This window comes from Boleophthalmus pectinirostris, unplaced genomic scaffold (assembly GCF_026225935.1).
Source record: "Boleophthalmus pectinirostris isolate CB_2022bp ecotype Guang Dong unplaced genomic scaffold, ASM2622593v1 HiC_scaffold_23, whole genome shotgun sequence".
Lineage (NCBI taxonomy): Eukaryota > Metazoa > Chordata > Actinopteri > Gobiiformes > Gobiidae > Boleophthalmus > Boleophthalmus pectinirostris.
This window is the reverse complement of record NW_026571207.1, coordinates 28,241,950-28,263,608: the sequence shown is the minus strand read 5'-3', so window position 1 is coordinate 28,263,608 and position 21,659 is coordinate 28,241,950. Positions and strand designations below refer to the sequence as shown.

Here is a 21,659-nt window from a genome sequence, read left to right as displayed (position 1 = left end):
TACGTTATTTATATTACTATATTTCCATTTTTACTTTACTTGTGCATATTCATTTATGTAATTATTCCTTATTTGATACCAGTCTCTTGCTATTTTTGTTGCTTATTTAGACTGCATTATTACCATTTATATTTTTTCTCTTTGTTATTATATTCTATTGTGATGTGTGAGCTGCTGTGTCCAAATAATTCCCCTCGTGGATCAATTAAGTGTATGGTTTCGTAGTAATCTTGAACTGTTTTGCAGGTTTCCGTGATTTGCATGTTGACGACCAGATGACGGTGATCCAGCTCTCGTGGATGAACATAATGGTCTTTGCTTTGGGCTGGAGGTCCTACACTCTCACCAACAGCAACATGCTCTACTTCGCCCCCGACCTGGTCTTCAACGAGTGAGTGCATCGTATACATGTGTCGACTTAACACTTTGCAGGTTCATTCCCTCGGTGTGTGTTGCTAACTGAAAGCACTACTCTGGTAGAAGCGCTGTTACTCAAGATAGACTTTAATTTGACCGTTTTTACACAATCTGACCATAATGAACTGACTTCGCTGGAATTACGTCCCCCTCAAATAGCAATCAGCTAGGCACCCTTACCATTTTTTTGAAACACCATTTTGTATTTTGTATCTTAACTTTCTTTGCCTGTGTTTGCTATGTGTGCGTTGTGTCTCCGTGGTACCTGCTGAGCATTACGCCGATAGATTTGTGTATTTATACTGCCAGAGAAGACATTGAACTTGCCCATTTGGTTTCATGTGGATAGGCCCAGTAATGACAGAGCTTTTGATCATATAAAAGGTCAACAAATCTGATATCTGTCTGTTAAAGTTGCACTATGTCACTTTTTTGGTGGAGGGTCCGTCAAACTCTTTTCTCCATGGAGATGTTATTGCTTTGTCTGAGATGTTTCACAGTATGATGTTAAACCTTTCTATCTTCATGGAGACCAAACCAGACCAAGTGACAGGTCAGATCTGTGGAGAGGCAACTCTGCTCACAGTCAGATGTTTTTGTCTAGGTATTTTTGAGCTTTAGATCTATGTGTAGTTGCGTGTATGTAAGGTCGTGCTATTTAATGTCATACTGGTTTACATTTAATGGAACAATGGCATATCCATTAAAAACAAGCAGGTGAGAGACCCCCAACCAAAAAGTTACACAATGCACCTTGAAATAGATAAATTCTACAATAGAATTCGGACCTGTCTCCAGCTCAAACTATAGAGACTGCAGAATATTGTGATCACATGAACCCAACCTTTTCGTGCTTAATTATAGTCTGGGGCATTGGACTGGGTGATATAAAGGGCACTTTTTAAACAAAAGCCCAGTGGAAATCTGTAATGACCACAGAAAACATGTGCATGTGTTCCCTGCTACTCCCCTGATTGTAGTAATAAGCAACCATTGCATATCCAGCCCTCTCTCGTTCAAAACACATTTTTGTAATGGATCAATTTCAGGTGCTGCTTTTATTTTATATATAGAGGAAACATGTTTTATATTCATTTAATTCTCTACAAAAACATCCCATATTAACCATTTTTCTGATGTTTTCTATAGATGTTTTGCTGTTGCATTAGTAGTTTATGTTTTAAAACTTAAAGGGCGCATATTACGCTATTTTCTGATTTATATTATAATTGTGTTTCCTCATTGCAAACATATCTGGAGTTATGTTTTGTTTCATCACACATGTTTAACACACATATCCTGCATATTTAGGCTGAGTTCTTCTCTCAAACAGAAAACACTCTGTTACACTTTATGATGTCATGTGGTAATACAGAGATTGCCTCACTGTGTATTTAAACTCCATGAACCTTCACTAGAATCATTTGGATCATTTTAGCAGAGAAGCTGTTAATATACTAAACCTCCGTATAGTAATAAAAACAATTCTTAGTGAAGGTAAATTAAAATGCGCTGAATCAGTCATAACAATTTCACCGCACTGATTTCATGTGTGTCTAAGCACAAAGCACTCAAAACCATCAGGTCTTGAGAACAGAATGGCTTCTGTACACAAGATTACTCAAATATGCAGACATCATTATTGACACAGTGGCAACACAATAGAGGAGGATCAAGTGACTGGGTGTGGATGTAGGGACGAGAAGTGAATTATGTTGTGAAATGAAAAATACATTAAATCTTAACAGCTATTGTCAAAACTAAGATGGTGGGATTATCATGGGGCGTACCTGTCATTGAGAAGTGTATAAGATGCACAAAGGACTACAGGCTTCAGAGGAGAATGAACATCTGTTTTATTGATGCTACAGTAAACACGTCTCATATTATACACACACGCACACACGGGGAGGCTAAGATAATTTATTCTGTTTTATTTTTATGTACTAGTAGATGCCAGTCCTTTGTATCTGCCACAATACTTGAATTTTGACTGTTTCAAACTGACTAACAGTGATTTTTACCAGAAACTTGATGTAATAATACTACATCTATCTTGTGTGTGTGTGTGTGTGTGTTTTTTTTTCAAACTTCTATAACTGTATAGAACACTGTGGAACTTTTTATATAGAACACCCAGCTCTGAAGGATTAGGACTGTTTTGTAACTTAAAGTTTGCAACTTATCTTGCCGGTGTGGCTGATTTAACATTTAAAAGTGCATTGTGTAACTTTTCTGACAGATGGTGCACCACCTGCTTATGTCCATGAGCATGTCATTGCTTTGCCTAGAATGTTCCACAGTATGGCATTTTAACTTAACTGTGTTATTTTAAAGAAGACATACTGTGCTTGAGCCTTCTGTATAGTTATAATCTACAATATCCATGAGTCTTTATGTTGTAATTTGCACATTTTAAATATATTTTAATATATTTAAAATGCTCAATATTCCTGTAAAACAACTTAATAAAAGAAACAAGTCTGTTGACTTCCATGCTAGAAAATGTTGGTACCCAATAGGAACAGATGTTACACATTGTCACTTGTATCACAGAGTATAGAAAGAGAGAATAAATGAAAGAGAAAATAAAATTGGAGAATAAAGTAAGTGTGCTTGATTGACAATATAGCTTCTTGAAAATGAGTGATTAAAAATTGCTCGAATGTGCACAAATCACTCCACATACTTTGAGAGGGTCAATGCTTCAGAGAAACAACTATAACATTGCTAAAACACTGAAAAGTTGAGTTTCAAAAAAATTTAAGTGAATAACTTTAATGCCAAACTCTGAAACATTTCAGGCACAGCAGTAACATCTCCATGAAAACAAAAATTACCGAATGTACTTCTCAAGTGCTTTTAACAGAATCTGAATTTACAGCCTTACTAATTAATCCTGGAAAGATCAGATGAGAGGAGTTGCCAAAAATACTCAAATTAAAGCACGCCACGTCAGTTTTAATATATCAAGTTTTCAAGTGACTAAAAAAAAAAAAAAAAAAAAAAAAGAAAGAAAAAAGCACAATTAATAAAGTACAAGTACAACTGATTAAAAAATATTACCATCCCCATATGAAACCAATAGGTCTCAAGTGTACCCAGTTTGACAGATACTAGATTTGAGTGACAGGAGGCAGGATGTTGTGAAGTCTCTCTCCCTGCCAGCATGAGATACCACTGAGGCCAATTAACACATCAATCTGAACATATAGATAAAAGATGGATTAGAGATGTGACTGTCCATATTAATTTAAATGTAGTGTTTCCGTGTTGACATATTGAAAAAAAGTGCTATCAAATTCCCTGCATGATGAAGTCACTTTCAAGCTATGCACAGCAAATATCACATCTAGAATAATGTGACCCTAGTTTAGTCCTGGTTTAGTTCCTGGTTTCATTCCGAGTTTAGTTCCTGTTTTAGTTTCTGGGTAGGTCCAAGTTTATTGTGCTACACCCCTGATATAACATGATGATTATTTTTTTTTTAGCTGTAGGGCTGGAGGATATGGCAACATGAATCACATTTTTTCCTTGTATCAGTCATTCACAATTTTCTATTTGATCGTTTATATCTTATTAAAAACTAATAAATATGATCTCTACTACCAGAATCAGGAACATAAATAATCCAGGCTTTAAATTGGTAAGTTGTAATGTGACAACGAAAGTCAAATTAAATCCTTCAAAGTCTGAACTCTGCTCCAAACCACATTATTTTTCTGACAGATGATTGGCTGTAGAGCTTTTCTTTTGTGTAGGCTATGTAGTGTAGTGTTGTCACGATACAAAAAATATCAAGCTTGATTTTGATACTAAAGAATAAACTTGATACTCAATACTGATTTTGACCCAAATGATAATTTTAAAAGCTCTTTCTTCAACATCAAAACATTAGTATTGTTTATTATACCATGTGGCCTTACACCAGTTCTTAAAATCAAGATTAAACTGTTCAGGAAAGGACACATTTTCTTTTTTTTTTTTTTTTTTTTTTGGTATTGATGAGAATCTAGTTCTGATACTAGTTTTAGTGCTGGTTAGTATATTATTTGTGATATTTTTGACAACCATTGTAAAACATGTATCAATAAATAAATAGCTACAGTGGCTATATAGAGTTAAAAAGTACATAACCATCTTAAGAAATCAGATTACATTTTTATTGTCTTTATAATAACCGGATTTGCCCAGAAAACAAAACAATTTGACAATTGCCAGTACGTCCATACATTCTAAACGGCAAAAAATTACATCCTGTTATTTATTTTTTAATTATTTCATTTATTGTACACTACATTTTTACCCCTTTCAGTCTGGCAGGCTGTCTTTTTGTGCCATAGCTGAGCAGTCCTTGGTTGGATGTGTCCTTTGGGTGTATATGTGTTTCCTCCTGTATGGGCCCTCTTCCATTGTAATAGATGCTGCTGCCCTTCACTCCGACCCTCATTTCTTCCGTGCTCTGTCATTCTGCGCTTCCATTTCTATCTCTCTCTTTTCTCTCACCTCTCCTCCTGCTCTCTTCCTCCTCTCCTGCCTTTAATTGTCCTCTGTCCCTCCTGCGTGACCCCCTTTTGCCTCCTGTTTGCCCCTCTCTCCTGCTTTCTAAAGTGAGAAAATACACCTACTTCAAAATACTAACATGACAGTATACTATTACCCAGGGGCATGTGAAATGACAATATGAAACCAAATATATCTGCGCTATTTCTATGATCTGAAAATCTGGGGAAAAGATTGTTGTTGTAATGTGATTCAGTGGTTTGCTGCACCCAAATAATTAAAAAGTTGATCCTAGTAAAGTAAAGAAATTGTAAATATTTTGACACTTTTTCTATTTAGATGTTATGTTGTCTTAAATTACACAAACTCAACTCATGTGAGCTTTTTAGAATGTTGTTACCTCACCAGAAACATACCTGGAGTTGTGTTTTGTTTCATTCATACATGTTTGACTAATCCTAGTTAATCATATGCTCTGTTCCACCTTGTGATGTTCAAGTTAACCGTTTTACTTTTAGTTCAGCAAAGATGGGCAATTCCAAATGATTTGAAATTATCCAAACGATTCTGGTGAACGTGTAGGGACCACTTTCTTTATTACCACATGACATCACAGAGGTTTGTGTGTAACGTGTGAATGAAACAAAACACAACTCGATGAGGGAACAGCATAATAATATATAGATCAGAAAATAATATAATATAATAACATGAGCCCTTTAAAATAATGTATACCCTGTATTTTAAATAGATCATATTTCATTCTCTCTGTCTATTGTACCTTATTATTTGCTTTGGATCATCTTAAATGTCTTAAATGTAAAAGGGTAACAAAGATTTCATTTCATGGTCAACAAACACATGTCATCTACTTTTGCCCACCCACTCCCCCTATGGGTCATCTTTAGTTATGCCCCGATTTGGTCCTAGTTTGAGCCCTTATGTCCTGAAACTGTTTGATCCAGTTATAGTGCTTGTTTATTCATGGTCAATCCAGATTAAGTTCCAATTATGTGTGTGTGTGAATGTGCCCCTGGTTTGTTGAATATTACACAGTTACATCAGAAGAGAGCTTTTGCAGCATTGTAACTACAACTTAGAAAAACAAACACAGACTTTTGCACGATTATACCACCGGAATGAGGAAGAACCTTCGAGTAACATCTTTTTGTATCTGCTGCTTAGGTCTGCCACAAATTTTCTTCAGCTCAGAGATGCTATTGCTTTGTTTGTAATGTTTTACAGTATGGTATGAAGCCTTTCTATCTTATTGAGACAAAACCAGACCATGTTAAAGGTTAAATCTGTGGAGAGGTAACCCCCCTCACAGTCAGAATGCCTGTTTTTCTAAGTATTTTTGAGCAGTAATACCACCTCCAACTGAATAAATGTAATGTAGTGCATTTTTAAACCACAAAAGCTATTCTGAATGTTCAATATTGTAAAAAAAAAATCATGAGCTGTAATAAATAAAAAGCAGAATGAGACATTTTAGTTTTAGCTTTAGTGGCATCTGTAATGAGCCACAGAAGTTGTGAAATCAACCTTTTATGATCTGAATGTGCACTGTGTAACTTTTCTGTTTGTCTCCATGCAGATGCTAATGCTTTGGTTTAAATTGTCCACAGTATGTACATTAAACTGTTATTGCATTTATTTGACTACAGGTGTTAAGTGCTCAAAAACACCCTAAAAAACATAAATTGTTACTGTGAGTGGAGTCGCCTCTCCAAAAATCTTACCTGTAATTTGTCTCCATGGAGATTCATAAGTTTATGGCTGTATCGTGGAACATTCTGGGCACATCTCCATAGAGACAAGCAGGTGATGGACCAGACAAGTTACACAGTGTACCTTTGAATCTTATCATTTTTGCTACTTATTAAAATGTGTTATTACTATTTATATTTTTGCTTTTGTTATTATAATATACTGTGATATGTGAGTTACTGTGTTCAAGTCAATTCTCTTGTGGATCAGTAAAGTTTGTATAAGTCTAAATAAAAACAAAAAAACTTAAAAAATAACTAACTAATTCCATATGTTTTTGTGTGTGTCCTCTCTCAGCCAGCGGATGCAGGTGTCCAGTATGTATGAGCACTGTGTCCGTATGAGGGTGCTCTCTCAGCAGCTGTGTGTGCTCAAGGTCACTCAGGAGGAGTTCCTCTGTATGAAGGCCCTGGTCCTCTTCAGCATCTGTGAGTCCAGCCCCACACTGTCACATCTATAATCTATAATATGCAGATATTGTATGTTTTGATACTTTTAAAGAGCCCATATTACACTATTTTCTGATCTTTGTAATAATATTGTTGCCACATCACAAACATACCAGGAATTTTGTTTTACTTCATTTATACATGTTGACCCCACAAAAATCGCATATGCAGGCTGCGTTCTTCTCTCAAGATGAAAACACTCTGTCCCTCCTTGTGATGTCATGTGGTAATACAGGAAGTGCTCCATTGTGTTTTTAAACTCCATACATAATAATAATAATAATAATGCATTAGGTGGTGGTAAGCTACTATTGTGGTGGTGGTTACTATTGTTGCTACAGCTGCCCTAGGACAGATTGAGGAAAGTGAGGCTGCCAATCTGCACCATCAGATCCTCCGACCACCACCAACGCTCATGCTCACACCATTTTCATACTAGGCAGTTTGAGTTAAGGGTCTTGCCGAAGGACACAATGACAGCTTTTGCCACTGGCGCCCCACTGTGGCACCTGGTGTTTGCAGCAGTGTCCCATCCAAGTTCTAACCAGGTCCAGCCCTGCTTAGCTGCTTAGAGATGAAGAGAGTAATCCTGGGTTACTCAAACGTGTGTGAATGACACAAAACACAACTCTAGGTATATTTATGATGATTTTAACATGGTTTTAAGCTCACAAGAGTCAATTTTGTGTAATATATGACCTAAGTGACCATAGGCTATGGTCATGAGCTCTGGGTAGTGACCGAAAGGACGAGATCGCGGATACAAGCGCCTTAAATGGGTTTCCTCCGCAGGGTGAGATAGGGTGAGGAGCTCAGTCACATGGGAGGAGCTCGGAGTAGAGCTGCTGCTCCTCCACGTCGAGAGGAGCCAGTTGAGGTGGCTCGGGCATCTGTTCCGGATGCCTCCTGGGCGCCTCCCTCGGGAGGTGTTCCGGGCATGTCCCGGGAGGAGGCCCCGGGGAAGACCCAGGACACACTGGAGGGACTATGTCTCTCGGCTGGCCTGGGAACGCCTCGGGGTCCCCCCGGAGGAGCTGGAGGACGTGTCTGGGGTGAAGGAAGTCTGGGAGTCCCTGCTTAGGCTGCTGCCCCCGCGACCCGGCCCCGGATAAGTGGACGAAAATGGATGGATGGATGGATATGACCCAAGTATAAAGCATCAATGAAGTACTTCCTTAATTCTCCATTATCATTGCTTTATGTGCTACTGATTCAAAGAGTAGCACAGAATTATGCCTTTTTCCTCTTTTTTTCAAAGTAATTTCCCATGTGGATCAATGACATTTGTTAGTAATACTAGTCGTCAACACAAACAGGTGCCAGAGCTTTCTTATTTATTTTATTACTGTACAATCACTACTGCTAATATGTGGTTGCTGCAGTTACATGCACACTCAAAATCAGATTATTTTCAGTTTTTGCCACAAAGGATCATTGAAATGACACAGCAAAATCATCCGATTTCTATAGCTCTGATTATTCACTTCAAATTGTGCAGTTTGCATATCCTTTAAATAATGTTATAGTTCTATAAATCAGGTCATATCAATATTGCCACTAGTAACTGACTATTACCCACTATGTATGTCACCAGTAATGAAATGTGTATTGATATTTATTTATTATTAACTTTACCTTGTGGTTATTAAAGGTCCCATATTACATAAAATGGACTCTTGTGAGTTTTAAACCAGGTTAGAATGTTGTTACCTCATCAAAATACCTGGAGTTGTGTCTTGTTTCATTCACAAATGTTTGAGTAATGAGTAATGTGTAATGAATTTTCAAGTTAACCTTTTACCTTCAGTTCAGTTCAGTTCAGTTCAGAAACAGACAATTCCAGGGCTGAAATCATCCAAATGATTCTAGTTAGATTCTAGGTGTATGAAGGTTGAACGCAGTTGAGCTCTTCTTGTATTACCACATGGCATCAAAAGATGGAATGGAGTTTTTTCCATTTGAGAGAAGAACTCTGAAATATGCAGGGTTTGTGTGTTACACATGTGTAAATGAAACAAAAGACAACACAACACAACTCCAGGTATGTTTTTATGAGGAAACAACTACAACACAACAATTACAACACAGATCAGAAAACAGTGGAATATGGGCCCTTTAACTACCTTGAACCCTGCCTGATAGTGCTGTGCTCTGTCATCAGTGCCGATCGAGGGCCTGAAGAGCCAGAGATGTTTTGACGAGCTGAGGACCTCCTACATTAAAGAGCTAGACCGCTTGGCCAGTCACCACGGAGAGACCACCCGCACGCAACGGCTGTTCCAGCTCACACAACTGCTCGACTACCTACAGGCCGTGAGAAAATAACACTCACACTTCTACTGTACTACTCTTACTACAACTACTTCTAAGAATACTATGGCTACAACTACTACTACTACTACTACTTCTACTACTACTGTACTGGTGCTACTACAACTACTTCTACGAATACTACGGCTACAACTACTACTACTACTACTACTACTACTACTACTACTGTACTACTGCTACTATAGCTATTTCTAATACACTTACTACTATGGCTACTACTACTACTACTATGAATATTACAACTATTATAACTACCTTTTACTATCATAGGTGGATATATATTTATATTTAGAATATTTATAGGCTGTGAGGAAACTAATGCCACTACTGTACTACTGCTACAACTACTTCTACTGATACACTTAATACTGTGGATACTACTAATATGAATACTGCCTTTTAGTACTATAGGTGGATATATTTTTATAGCTGGAATATCTGCATGCTGTGAGAAACTGAGTTTATATATAAATATAGCACTACTGAGTTTATTTTGCAGTACTGCTTCACTCTACCTCACTAGCATTCTACCATTTACTGCTATTTATATATACTACTACTACTACCACTACTACAGTTATTAGGGGTGGATGTAGGTATTAAAATTGACATTAAAGTAAGGAACAACTGAAATATCTCAGCAGGAAAGCATTAACTTTTTAACTCATTCAGTAGTAGTAGTAGAGTAGAAGTTATAGTAGTTTGGCCTCAGTACCCTCCTCTGACTGCACTTTTTCCATCTCCAAAGTCTTTGTACATTCCTGCATTTTACAGGGCACGGAAATATAAGCAGGGAATGATAACCAAACACACTTGATTTATTATTAACTTTAAAGTAACAACGTGACTCACATTTTACCCCAGGCTACTTGATACATTACATCCAGAAATAAGCAAAAAGTTTTTAGAGCAACCCGCTATAAACTGTAAGACCATTTCTTAAACTAATGTGACTAAAGTCAATCAATATTTCATTTCCAGCATACGCACTATGACTATATTTATCTTTGCATGCAGCCTACATGTACTGGAGTTATACAGAATTACAATGAGAGCATGTGTTTGGTAAATGGAATCTTTTAACTAACATACACTGTTTGCACAATAACACACCATTCATCATTTAGCAGGGTTTTTGTGTGTTTGCATGAATTAAAACAGCATGATTTATAGAAGAATTGCAGTGCCCCGAGTGTGTATGTAGAGTAAAAAAGTACAAAACCACCTAGGGAAGTTTATCATGTTAATATTGGTTTAAAAATAACAGGATTTGCAGAGAAAAACATGATTTGACAATTCACGATCCAACCATACCTATAGTATATAAACCTATAGTCTCAGTTTACCTCGCACATACAATATTGCACTATTTTCTGATCTACTGTATGTTATAATGTTGTTTCCTTTTGTTCTTGTGTTTTTTCTTGTTGTTTTTAATTCAAGACATAATACTTACTCAAATTTAAGTTAAGTTAGTTACTTAAAAAAACAATAAATTTGACTTGATTTAGCTGTAATTTAAAGCAGTGACATCTGTGCTCTTAATTATTGTAGATCCCTGTTATTTTGATACTACCAGTATTACTTATAACATGCTGAATATTGCATCATACATCATGCAGGGAGCGTGTGTCCTCATAGCCACCTCTAGAGCCATATTTAAATCATGATACAAAGATAATTCATTAATGGAGCTACGGTGTACATGTTCATGCATTATTGCTGAGAAACGTTCTACCCGACATATAACACGTACATATGTCTGGTATATATGTCGACTAAATAAGGTAAACTGTCAGTTCATGGGTAGAGGAAGAGTTAGAGTCTTTGGTTTGTGTATGGAGCTCAATAGTGACCGTCCACCTGCAGTTTGAGAACTACATTTCCCATTCATTTTTCTCATAGACTTTCTGAAAAACAAAAAAAAGTACATATAAAGTTTGAAATCTTGCTCAGGGCAGCTATGCATTAACGAATGACCACAAGACCTGTAATTTTATCTAAAATCTGTTTCTGAAATGTTATAAACCACCATGTGATAAATTATACATACATAAAAACATTTAGCAGAGTCTTGCATTTTAAATGTACTTTCTATGGATATGAGTTACCATATGGTTAGCCTCCATGATGCCTTTGAATATTTGAATATTTTGAATGGGAAATGTACTTCTAAAAACACAACACAAGTAGTCTGTGCTGGGGTGTATACATTTTAACTTCTGTGTGTTGTCTTAGAATCTCAGGTTTGCAAAGCACTTAGTAAACACATGGAAATAGGGTCTTCAGCATCACATCACCCAGGCCTGACACATTTTGAAGGATGATATATGGCTACTGAAAAATATGGCGATCAATGATAATATTGAAACTTTGTGCCACTGACAAAAGACATGAGCTACTACAAATAAACAACAGATAAACAAATAAACAGCAGAACTAAACCTTATTACATAAATCTCCCCACTACTGAAAATAATTGTACACCAGATAAATATTGAGCCTCAAAATATACTGTACCAACTTTCATATATTGAATGATAAGTCAATATATTAATTATCGTGGCAGGCCTAACATGACCTCACTTTGTCAATGCATTTCAGAAGCTTTAAATTCCTTTTTTAAAGATGTATAGATCTTGGAGTTTGTCCCCACTAAGGGCACATGTGTGACAGTTATGTAGACTAGAGCATACACTCAAGTGACACTAAATAATCTATTATTTTGAACTGAAATCTGACAAGACTTGTTCAATCAATAACCAACAAAGACATTTTTGCCAAGATTTCGGCAAGATTTCAGCCAACCACAAAGGAGAAAAACAGGCAACACTATACATTACAACATTTGAGAGAACTAAAAATACCATGGAGTATTGATCTGAGGTCACACAGCTCTGCTCCAGAGCCATCTGATATAGATTATAGATCGGTTTCAGCCACTAGGGGGAGTGCGCTGACAGACTTCCTTTTCGTCTTGGTAATTGAAAACCACTACACAAACGCGGACACCCTCTGTAGATATGTTCAAGAATGACATTGAGCACTGGTGACTCCTGGAGACCTCACAATATAAAAGAAAGTATTACATTTGGTACTTAAGGGAGTTTGAACTGCCTTTGTATTCAATATAAGAAATATTTGTACGGAAATACAGTGGCACCTTCAGCATTAAGAAACAGTTTTGGGGGTGTCAGAGAAAATAAGTTTGATATGTCTCTTTGTCAAGTTTTTTTTCTTTTTTTTCTGTTTTGTTATCTGTCCATAATGAGAATAGGGGGTCTGGTCCATCGACTCTGGCTCCAATTGACTTTACATTGACAGACTGTTACCTCTCTCTCTGTAACTGCTGCAGTGAGCCTCGTCATGTTAGTCTTACAATGTTCATATTAACCTACTTTACACGATCCTGGTGTTTTTATTAATACGAAACTGGTTCCAAATTCGCCCCATAACTGCTAACCTCAATGAGCTTCTTTTGACCACTTTATACAGTCTATGATCTGGTCCCAGAAAGTATACTTGCTAGGGTAATTTTTGTCAATTATAACCAAGTTTATTAAAATACCCCTAATAATATATAGATCTGTTGTGATCCAGCTCCGATTATCATACAGTTACCACATATTAATGGCTTTTATCAATACTTTATATACAAAACTATCAGGATCATGTATGACATATTGAAACACCCTTTATTACTGGCCTAAACACTGGAGCAGAGCCTCTTGCAGGGCCCTTGACTCACATTAGCCTGCTCTGTCTTTCAGTGTGGATTCAGTGTGGATCTGTGGTGTTAGCTCGGCCCATGAGGAGAGGAGAGGGGGCAGTGTGGAGAGGGGAGGGGGCAGGGGGGGGAGAGAAGAGGGGCCAGTGGGGGATTTTCTGTTCAGGGCCTTAAAGCAGCAGACAGAGCTCAGTATTTACCCCCTTAAGGTTTTACCCCCTTCTCTGAGGCTTAGGGCAGTGTCAACACTCAAATCTCCTGCTAAAGAAGATGTCAAGCTACTGTCACATTAGAGGGATAAACTCAGCAGTGGTCTGGAGCTGGACAATTTTTATTTTTTTTCAAGCAAATCAAATTATTATTTATAGCTGTAAACAAGCTTATGTCATTAAATAAGATAGAATAAGTGGAGTTTATGGGAAATACTTGTTCTATCACTTTTTATATAAATCAGTTTTCTTTTTTTACCAATTCTTATTTAATTTGCTGCAACTATCCAAGCAGATTGTGTTCTTCACCTTCTGTCACACTAACATATTCCTACAGGCAGAAGTGTCTTGCTCAGGGACACAACAACAATGATAGAAGTCAGAACTGCACTGGTTAAAAAAGTTACAAATTACTGTAAGAGTGTGTGTATGTGTTAAACAGATAAACCTATTTTCAGATTGTTATCAACAGTTTTATGGTTTAAGTTAATAATTAAAGTTTGTTTCAAGTTGATGATTCCAGGAAACGACGCACTGACTCTAAAATCCATTACAATAAGGTTACACAAGTTAAAATACACTGAGAGGTGTGGGTCAGGCAGGGCTTCAGGTTAAACCAGGCCAAATCCATTCATAGAAGTGCATACTATGATACCAGCGGTGGTGGAAGGTAACAAAATAAAAATTGTAAAGTGTGTGTACTAAAGTATACATTTTAGTTATCTGTACTTTACTTAAGTAGATTTTAACAGGGATACTTTTTACTTTTACTTTACTACATTTGAGAGCAGGTACTGTGCTTTCTACTCCACTGCATTTTTGAACAGGACTGCAAAGTAAAAGTATTTTGGTCATGTTCATAGTTTCAGCACTAGTAAAATTCAACACATATCTTTATCAAAATCATCACATTTGAAGCTTTATTATATCTCAAACTCTCTGCAAAATACTTTTACTTCTTTTACAACTGGTACTTTTTTATGTGATACAACTTTTTTTTTGCTTTGGTATCTCTGCTTTTACTTAAGTAACATACTTGAGTACTTCTTCCCCCATTGGACATCAGATACAGCTTTGAGTAGTTTTGACTTTCATGAATAAACTTAATTAAATGTAAAGTGAAACCTCGGGTTGCAACAAGATCTTGTGCCTGAAGATCTGGCAAGAAATAAAATGTCCAAGATTTGCACGTGCGTGAGGAAAATGATCTGATATCTTTTCCTTGTATTTACATTTAGCACAGACAAAAAAAGGTTAAGCAGTTAAGCAGTTTTTGTGCGACATCTCTTGAGAAGATCTAGTTTAAAAAGCAGAGCTACAGTGACAGCATGAATATCTAAAAATCAAAATGAATATTGTGAACTGAACCACACTGTTTATCTATCAATCTATCCATTTTGTCAAAACCTAATTGCGACTCCTTCTTGTGGACCGTATCTTGTATCTTGTCTCATCTCACGGGAATTGTATCTTGTATATCATCCCTATTAAAAACTAGGGATGCACCTTTACCAATACTGGTATTGAATATAGGCACTGAAACTGAAAAATTTGCTGGATCGATTATCAGTTTATTTACAGGCTGATTTTGGCCTAGAACATATGAAAAAGTGTGAACTATTATTTCTACAAAGCTGTTCAGTAGTTATTTGAAAGATAAATAACAGTTGCATGACACAGTTAAATCTCTCATGTAATAAATTAACTGTGTTTTAAGGATATAAGTGCCATTTTCCAACAATTATCAGCAGTTATCAGTATTGGAACTGAAAAAGCTGGATCGGTGCATCCCTACTAAAAACTATATCAAAAAAGTGAAAGCACTTTGTTTTATCCCTAAATGAAACCACTTTCATGTAACTCTCGTCTTTCATTTCCAGATTGTGAAAAAGTTACATCAGTTCACATATGACTTGTTCATCGAGGCCCAGGCGCTGCAAACTCGTGTGAACTTCCCGGAGATGATATCTGAGATCGTCAGCGTCCACGTTCCCAAAATCCTCTCTGGGATGGTCAAGCCGATCCTGTTCCACAACACGGCCTAATGGATACATCTTTCACTTAACCTTATCCATCAGAAACGCCAGATATCCTTGGCTAATATCAACTGTGGTCAGCCTAAGTCACTACATGTTAGCATGAAGTGAAATAAATAAGCTTTTTCTACTAAAAGGTAAATGGAGAGCACAGTAAATTATGATTGTACATTATCAGAAGGCCATTGAGCACATACTTCCAAACTATTGAAATGTAAAAATATCTGCTCTTCTTATCGCTGCTTTTTTGGGTGTACTATTCCTGGAGTTCAAGTGCAAACTAATTCGGTAGAGGTTGGGACAATGTTTAAAATATTAAAGCTACATTACACAGCTTTCTCTGGTAAATGGGTAAATTTTGTTAGGTAAGAGCAGTTCCTTGAGACAAAATCAAACCACTGAGCATTGTTGACTTTCTTGATCGCTAACTAAGAAAGATGCCTATAGATAGACAGAAACTTGACTAATCCTGAAGGGAATTTCTGATCATTAAATAAATAAAACACTAAAATACTTAAGGGCCTATATTACCCTATTTTCTGATCTATGTTATAATGTTCCCTCATCAAAAATTCTCACATGTTTAACACGCAAATCTTACATGTTTAGACTGAGTTTTTCTCTCAAACATAAAACTCTCTGTTCCACCTTGTGATGTCATGTGGTAATACAGGAAATGTTCCACTGTGTTTTTAACTCCATACACCTTCACTAGAATCACTTGGATGATTTCAGTGCTGGAATTTCCAATCTCTACTGAACTAAAGGTAAAAGGTAGCTGTTAACTTGAAACTTACCTCTTCATGACATCACAAGGTAGAACAGAGCATTGGAGATGCAGACAGACTAACATGTGTGAATGAAACAAAACACAAAGTATGTTTTGATGAGGTAACACATTGGTAACAATAAGGTTAAAGCTCATAAGAGTGGCTTTGCAACTATAATAGGACAACTTTGCCTAATATAGGACCCTTAATGTTTATAGCATCACTATAAGGCTTTGAATGAGAGTTGATGTGTGTTCGTCGTCTATCTGGCTTCACTTCTCTGTCTAAAAATGTGTTCTAAAGCTGTGCTAGTGACCAATAAATCATGCATTTGAGTTTGTGAGAGCTACCGATTCATTTAGATCGATTTAAATACCTACTTTTTACTTTCACTGTTTTCAAAATCAGGTACCCTAGCTTTAGTGTAATTGTTAAAAGTTTTTTTGTTTGTTTTTTTTACTAGAAAATTATACTCTATACTCTATTATTAAATCTTAACTCAATCCAAACCATATTGCAACACTTTCAGTAGCTATATAAACCACTAGGGGGCTGCAGTCCTCTGCAGAATTACTACACGACCATAAGCAAATGCAAAAATAAAAAGTGACAGAAATGAAGTTGAAGTGTCTTGCCCAAAAGCACAATGGAAAAATGCACTCAGGAAAGGTTTAAATTATTGATATTGAGACCACTGTACTAGAAATATCCCTGTAACCAAAATACAAATACTCAGATTAAGGGCTAAGTGTTCATTTATTTAATTTTTCTATATTTATTTTCATAATTGTGTTACCTTGTCCCATGTTATTACTATCTCATGACCAAACTTGTAACTTCTAAGGTGGAGGATCTGCTACTTGCTTGTCTCCATGGAGATGTTATTTCTTTGCATATAATGTTCCACAGTATGGCATTAAACATGTCTCTCTTGCATGTATCCAATTACTGGTGTTATATAGCTCAAAAAACACCAGTTCTTACCATGTGCAGTCTTGCTTCTCCATAGATATGACCACTGACTTGTCCTCACGGTGATAACCAAGTTTATTTCCATATTGTGACATAATCAAGGCATATAATCAAAGGAGTAACATCTCCATCGAGACAAGCAGATGGCAGACCCTCCATGAGAAAAGTTACACAGTGCACCTTTAACATTTGTATGCTGTAACGTCAGGCGTTTTATACAGTGTCCCAACTTTTCCTGGTTAAACTATCCTACATCATACGATACATTTTAGCATGCATTCCTCTGTGGGCTACAGTCAGCATGTGAATCCATTATAACAGACAACCGCAGTTCATCAAATAAGTGATTGTATTTGCCTGTGCCGTGTATAGCGTCCCATACTCACAGTGAAATCGTGTTGCGTGTACATACAAAGTGAACAAAGTTGCTTATGAAACTGCATTGTTGTGGCATGCTCTAAAGCATTTTTGCCTTGAGGTAAACTTTTTTTCATTCATAAAATAAAAGGTTGAAGCCAAAATGTTTTTAATGCCAAATTTTCACGTGTACAGGTTCACCTTTTTCTTGAATCCATGTTTCAATTAATATTTATACATTTTCAAACTGAAGAAATAATTGGGTTGTTTTGTTGACTTTTTTAGGCTTTGCTGTTGTGTCTTAAGGCATATTGAACATATCATGATACAACTTTTCTACCCTTTTCTTAAAGTGAACTTTGTAAGCACCTGGCTGTGTGTGTTTGTCCTGATGTACCACTGCCGCCGAGAAATAGACAAATTTTGCTAAGTGTTCATTTGAAAATTGTATCTGCAATTTACTGCGTTAATAAAACATAAGCATGACTATTACATGTGTCTCTATGTGGTTTTAGTAATATTGATACTTGTGTGTGCCGTGACGTCACGCTGGGGGTTTTCTACATGTATCTCTATTGGCAGAATGTTAGTTACCATGGTGACACAATGCACACATTAACAAACAAAGACATAAGATTTTTAAATTGAAAATTCAAGAAAAATACAAAATAAACTTAAACAACACATGTTCAGGAGCCAGTGTTCCTATTTAGATTTTTTGTTTTTTTTTTGACTAACTGAGAAACTTGCTAGCTTCTGATTGTAATGTTTAGGGTGACCAGATTTTCAAAATAAAAAAATGGGACATCCCCGGTTTTTGGTGTTTGGTAATAATAACTTTGTGAAACAAGTGCGTAATAAAGGAAAATTGTTATGCAGATCATTCATGAGTCAGTATTCACATTTTATTTTATTTGTTTTGTTTTGGTTGTTTTTAAGCAGCTTTTTTGAATTTTACCCAAACAGATGACAATGTTTGCCTCTCTTTACTGTTGGCAGGGATCAAAGTGGTCAAAAATAGGGAACAATAAACTGGGACATTTCTAGTATAAAACTGGGAGAAATCAATTGTTTTGGATAAATCTGTTCGTAAATAGGGACGTCTGGTTAACCTAGTAATGTTATGTTTGAGAGACTTATTTAACAGCACAAATCAGCTCACGTGTTGTTTCAAGTCACTTCTTTCTGGTCAGATTGTGTTAAAATAAAACTAAAGTCTAGTTTGCGCAACAGATCTTCAGAAAGAGCAGTACAGTTAGCATCACACACCCTGGGAATATTGATGACTTCAGCTGCAAAGTATCAATATTTTTTTTTTGTCAGATACATGTGTTGGATTCTAGAGTAAGACAGTACACAAAGCCAAATGGAACGTACAAACAGACGGCTCTTATCTATCTAGTGTTATCAAACTTTAAACTTCTCCTTAGCCTTCACCCCATCAAGTATAACCTAATATTTCACAACAGGACACCAAGGAAGCGAGCCTGTCCATTTTCCTCACAAGAAACAGCTGCCCCTGCTTATCTCAAATCTGGGCCTGGACATAATGGCGTTTGTCTTGTGTTGAGTCGCCATCTAGCGGAGACTGGAGGAAGTGGAGAGCAGATAAATTGCTTCACCACAAGGAGGACATCTGGTGGATTCATTGTAATGTAATTGGACACGGGAACATAAAGTGGACACTCAGAGGCGGAGGAAGTACTCAGAGTCTGTCCGTCAAGGAAATACATTGTTGTTATGGTAAAATAAAATAACACAAGAGGAAATTAGGATTGATTTAAAATGTAAGAACAAAGTATATTGTTATTTATTATGTTATGTTATTGCTCCTATTACTATCACAACTATTCTGTGTCTCTTGCAAATACTCCAACAACTACTGCTACATAATACTGTCTTAGCAAGTGTAATTAAGTGTAAAGCTTTGATGGAGGGTCCATCACCTGCTTACGTCACGGAGTTGTTGCTTTGTTTGTAATGTTCCACTGTATGGCATTAACGTTATCTTACATTCACAGTGTTTTTATTGCTAAGAAATCTTTTGAAAGCATGCTTGCCTTTCAACTGATCTGACCTGTAACTTGTCCTAATGGAGTCCGCTGCTTGTCTCAATGTAGTGTAATGCCATACTATGGAACATTCCAGGCGAAGCAATAGCATCTCCCTGGTGACATTAACATGACTCACGGCAGACTGATATGTGTTGCACTCTGAACTGAGTTCTGCACATTATCAGTTGGTTCTTGTTGAAATCACTTGGAAAACGCAGAGCACCATGTTGATTATTTGAATCTGATTGGTCGAAGCGTCACAACTGCGGAACAAGCTGTAAAATCTAACTTTAGTTCGATCCAGTTGAGAGAAAAGCTCAAGTATCTTTGTGCTTTCCTCTGCACATTTTTGAAAAACAAAATAGACTGTATTTTTGCTAAAACTAGTCTAACATAAGTCTATTGTCATTGCCATGTTTGTTTTGGTTTGTTTGGGTGCTTCGCCTTTGGCTTCTGCACAAACCTCAGTGATGCTCTGTGATTGGTCGCCCACCCAATTAACCTTACAGCAGGCACAAGCCAAGAATGATTCTCGTGAGTCTGTGAACTCACAAACTCACAATTCATTTGAATTCAGAATTCAACATGCTGTGCAAGGTAAAAGAAACATAGTGGTAATCACTTGTTTAATAATAATAATAGCCCAATCTTCATGTAAAGCAAGCATATTTTAAATGAATAAACAAGCAAAATTATTTAAGCTTGGACAGTTTAACTTGTATGAAACCACACTTTATAATAAACAATAGAAAAATGCTTGCTACAGCCTCCTTCCTGTAGAGGTTACACAAGTCATATGGAGAGAGCATCAGTAAGCCCAGCCTATAGTCCGAAGTCCATTATAATAGTTTGATTTATGCTTCTCGTGTACACTTGATGCTCTGTCTTCACTCAGCCACATTTACAATAGTCTCAGAGGTATATTTTTAACAGTAGGGTGTTTTCCTTGTCATGGAGTCCATTTTAAAAGCCCAAATTGTAAAAAGCAGTCTCCGTGACCCCTGCCGCTATACTCCCAGACCCATTTCCTGGCCCAAGTCTTTCAACAACTATTTGTCGCTCTCATAAATGAATCGGAGCTGAACGAGCCTTGAAAGACATGCTGAAATATCACTTATTTCTAAATATACGCCCCGCATGACATCCTCCCGCCACTCGTCTTAAAGGGGATGGCGTCTTGGAGGTTTTGCCGCGATCAAAAATGTATGTGTTGATGCGGACATTCGAACTCGAGTTGGTTTTCCATTTGATTTTTCTGTTTGTAACTCTCACATGTATAAATATTGCATGTCTACTCTTACAAGAAGGGGACTTGTCTTGTCAGTAACAGCCACAGAAAGCTAAAACACCAAGGCCACAAACATCTGAAGTTTAAATGGGATAATGCGCAGGATTTCCATGAAAAATTAAACAGAGCATCGTGCAATCGGAAAAATATTCAGTTTCTTCCGCAGTTGTAGATGTTGGACTCTGAAGACATTCCAAGTATAAAACATTTTACCGTTCCAAGTTGTGCTATTTCTGTTTGTGTGGAAAGACTGTTTTAAAAGTTCAGAGCAAAAATACAAACAGCAGATTTCTAGCAGTCTATGGTTGAGCGGTTGTCTTTCATCACAGCTTAAACTAGTGCATACTGGCATTGTGTCCTAGGGCAAGACACTTCACCCACCTTGCCTTTGTAGGAATGCGGTTTGTAAGTGACAGATTGGTGGTGGTCGCAGAGGCCATTGGCGTAGGTAAACCATCATAATTCAGTCTCCAGGCAGCTGTGGTTATACACTCAGACCAATCTGCGTGTTTCCATAGCGATGTTATTGCTTTGCTTGCAATGTTACCCAATAAGTTAAGTTAAGTTTAAAGGACCCATATTACACAATTTTCTGATCTATGTTCTAATGTTTCCTCATCAAAAACATACCCGGGGTTGTGTTTTGTTTCAATCACACATGTTTAACACACAAACCCTACATGTTTAGGCTGTGTTCGTCTCTCAAACACAAAAAATACCCCACTCTGTTCCACCTTGTGAGGTCATGTGGTAATACAGGAAGTGCTCCACTGTAT

At 36.8% G+C, this 21,659-nt stretch overlaps 1 protein-coding gene across 1 annotated transcript in view; it reads left to right on the top strand.

Moving 5' to 3' along the window:
* The window catches only part of LOC110158120 (androgen receptor-like), a 41,616-nt gene extending 25,305 nt beyond the window's left edge, over window positions 1-16,311 (top strand). Inside the window, exons 6-9 of the mRNA XM_055159496.1 lie at window positions 247-391; window positions 6,988-7,118; window positions 9,301-9,452; window positions 15,287-16,311. Coding sequence (XP_055015471.1) covers window positions 247-391; window positions 6,988-7,118; window positions 9,301-9,452; window positions 15,287-15,451 — 593 coding nt within the window. The 3' untranslated portion in view covers window positions 15,452-16,311. The remainder of the gene's footprint in view (window positions 1-246; window positions 392-6,987; window positions 7,119-9,300; window positions 9,453-15,286) is intronic.
* The last annotated feature ends 5,348 nt before the right edge of the window (window positions 16,312-21,659 follow it).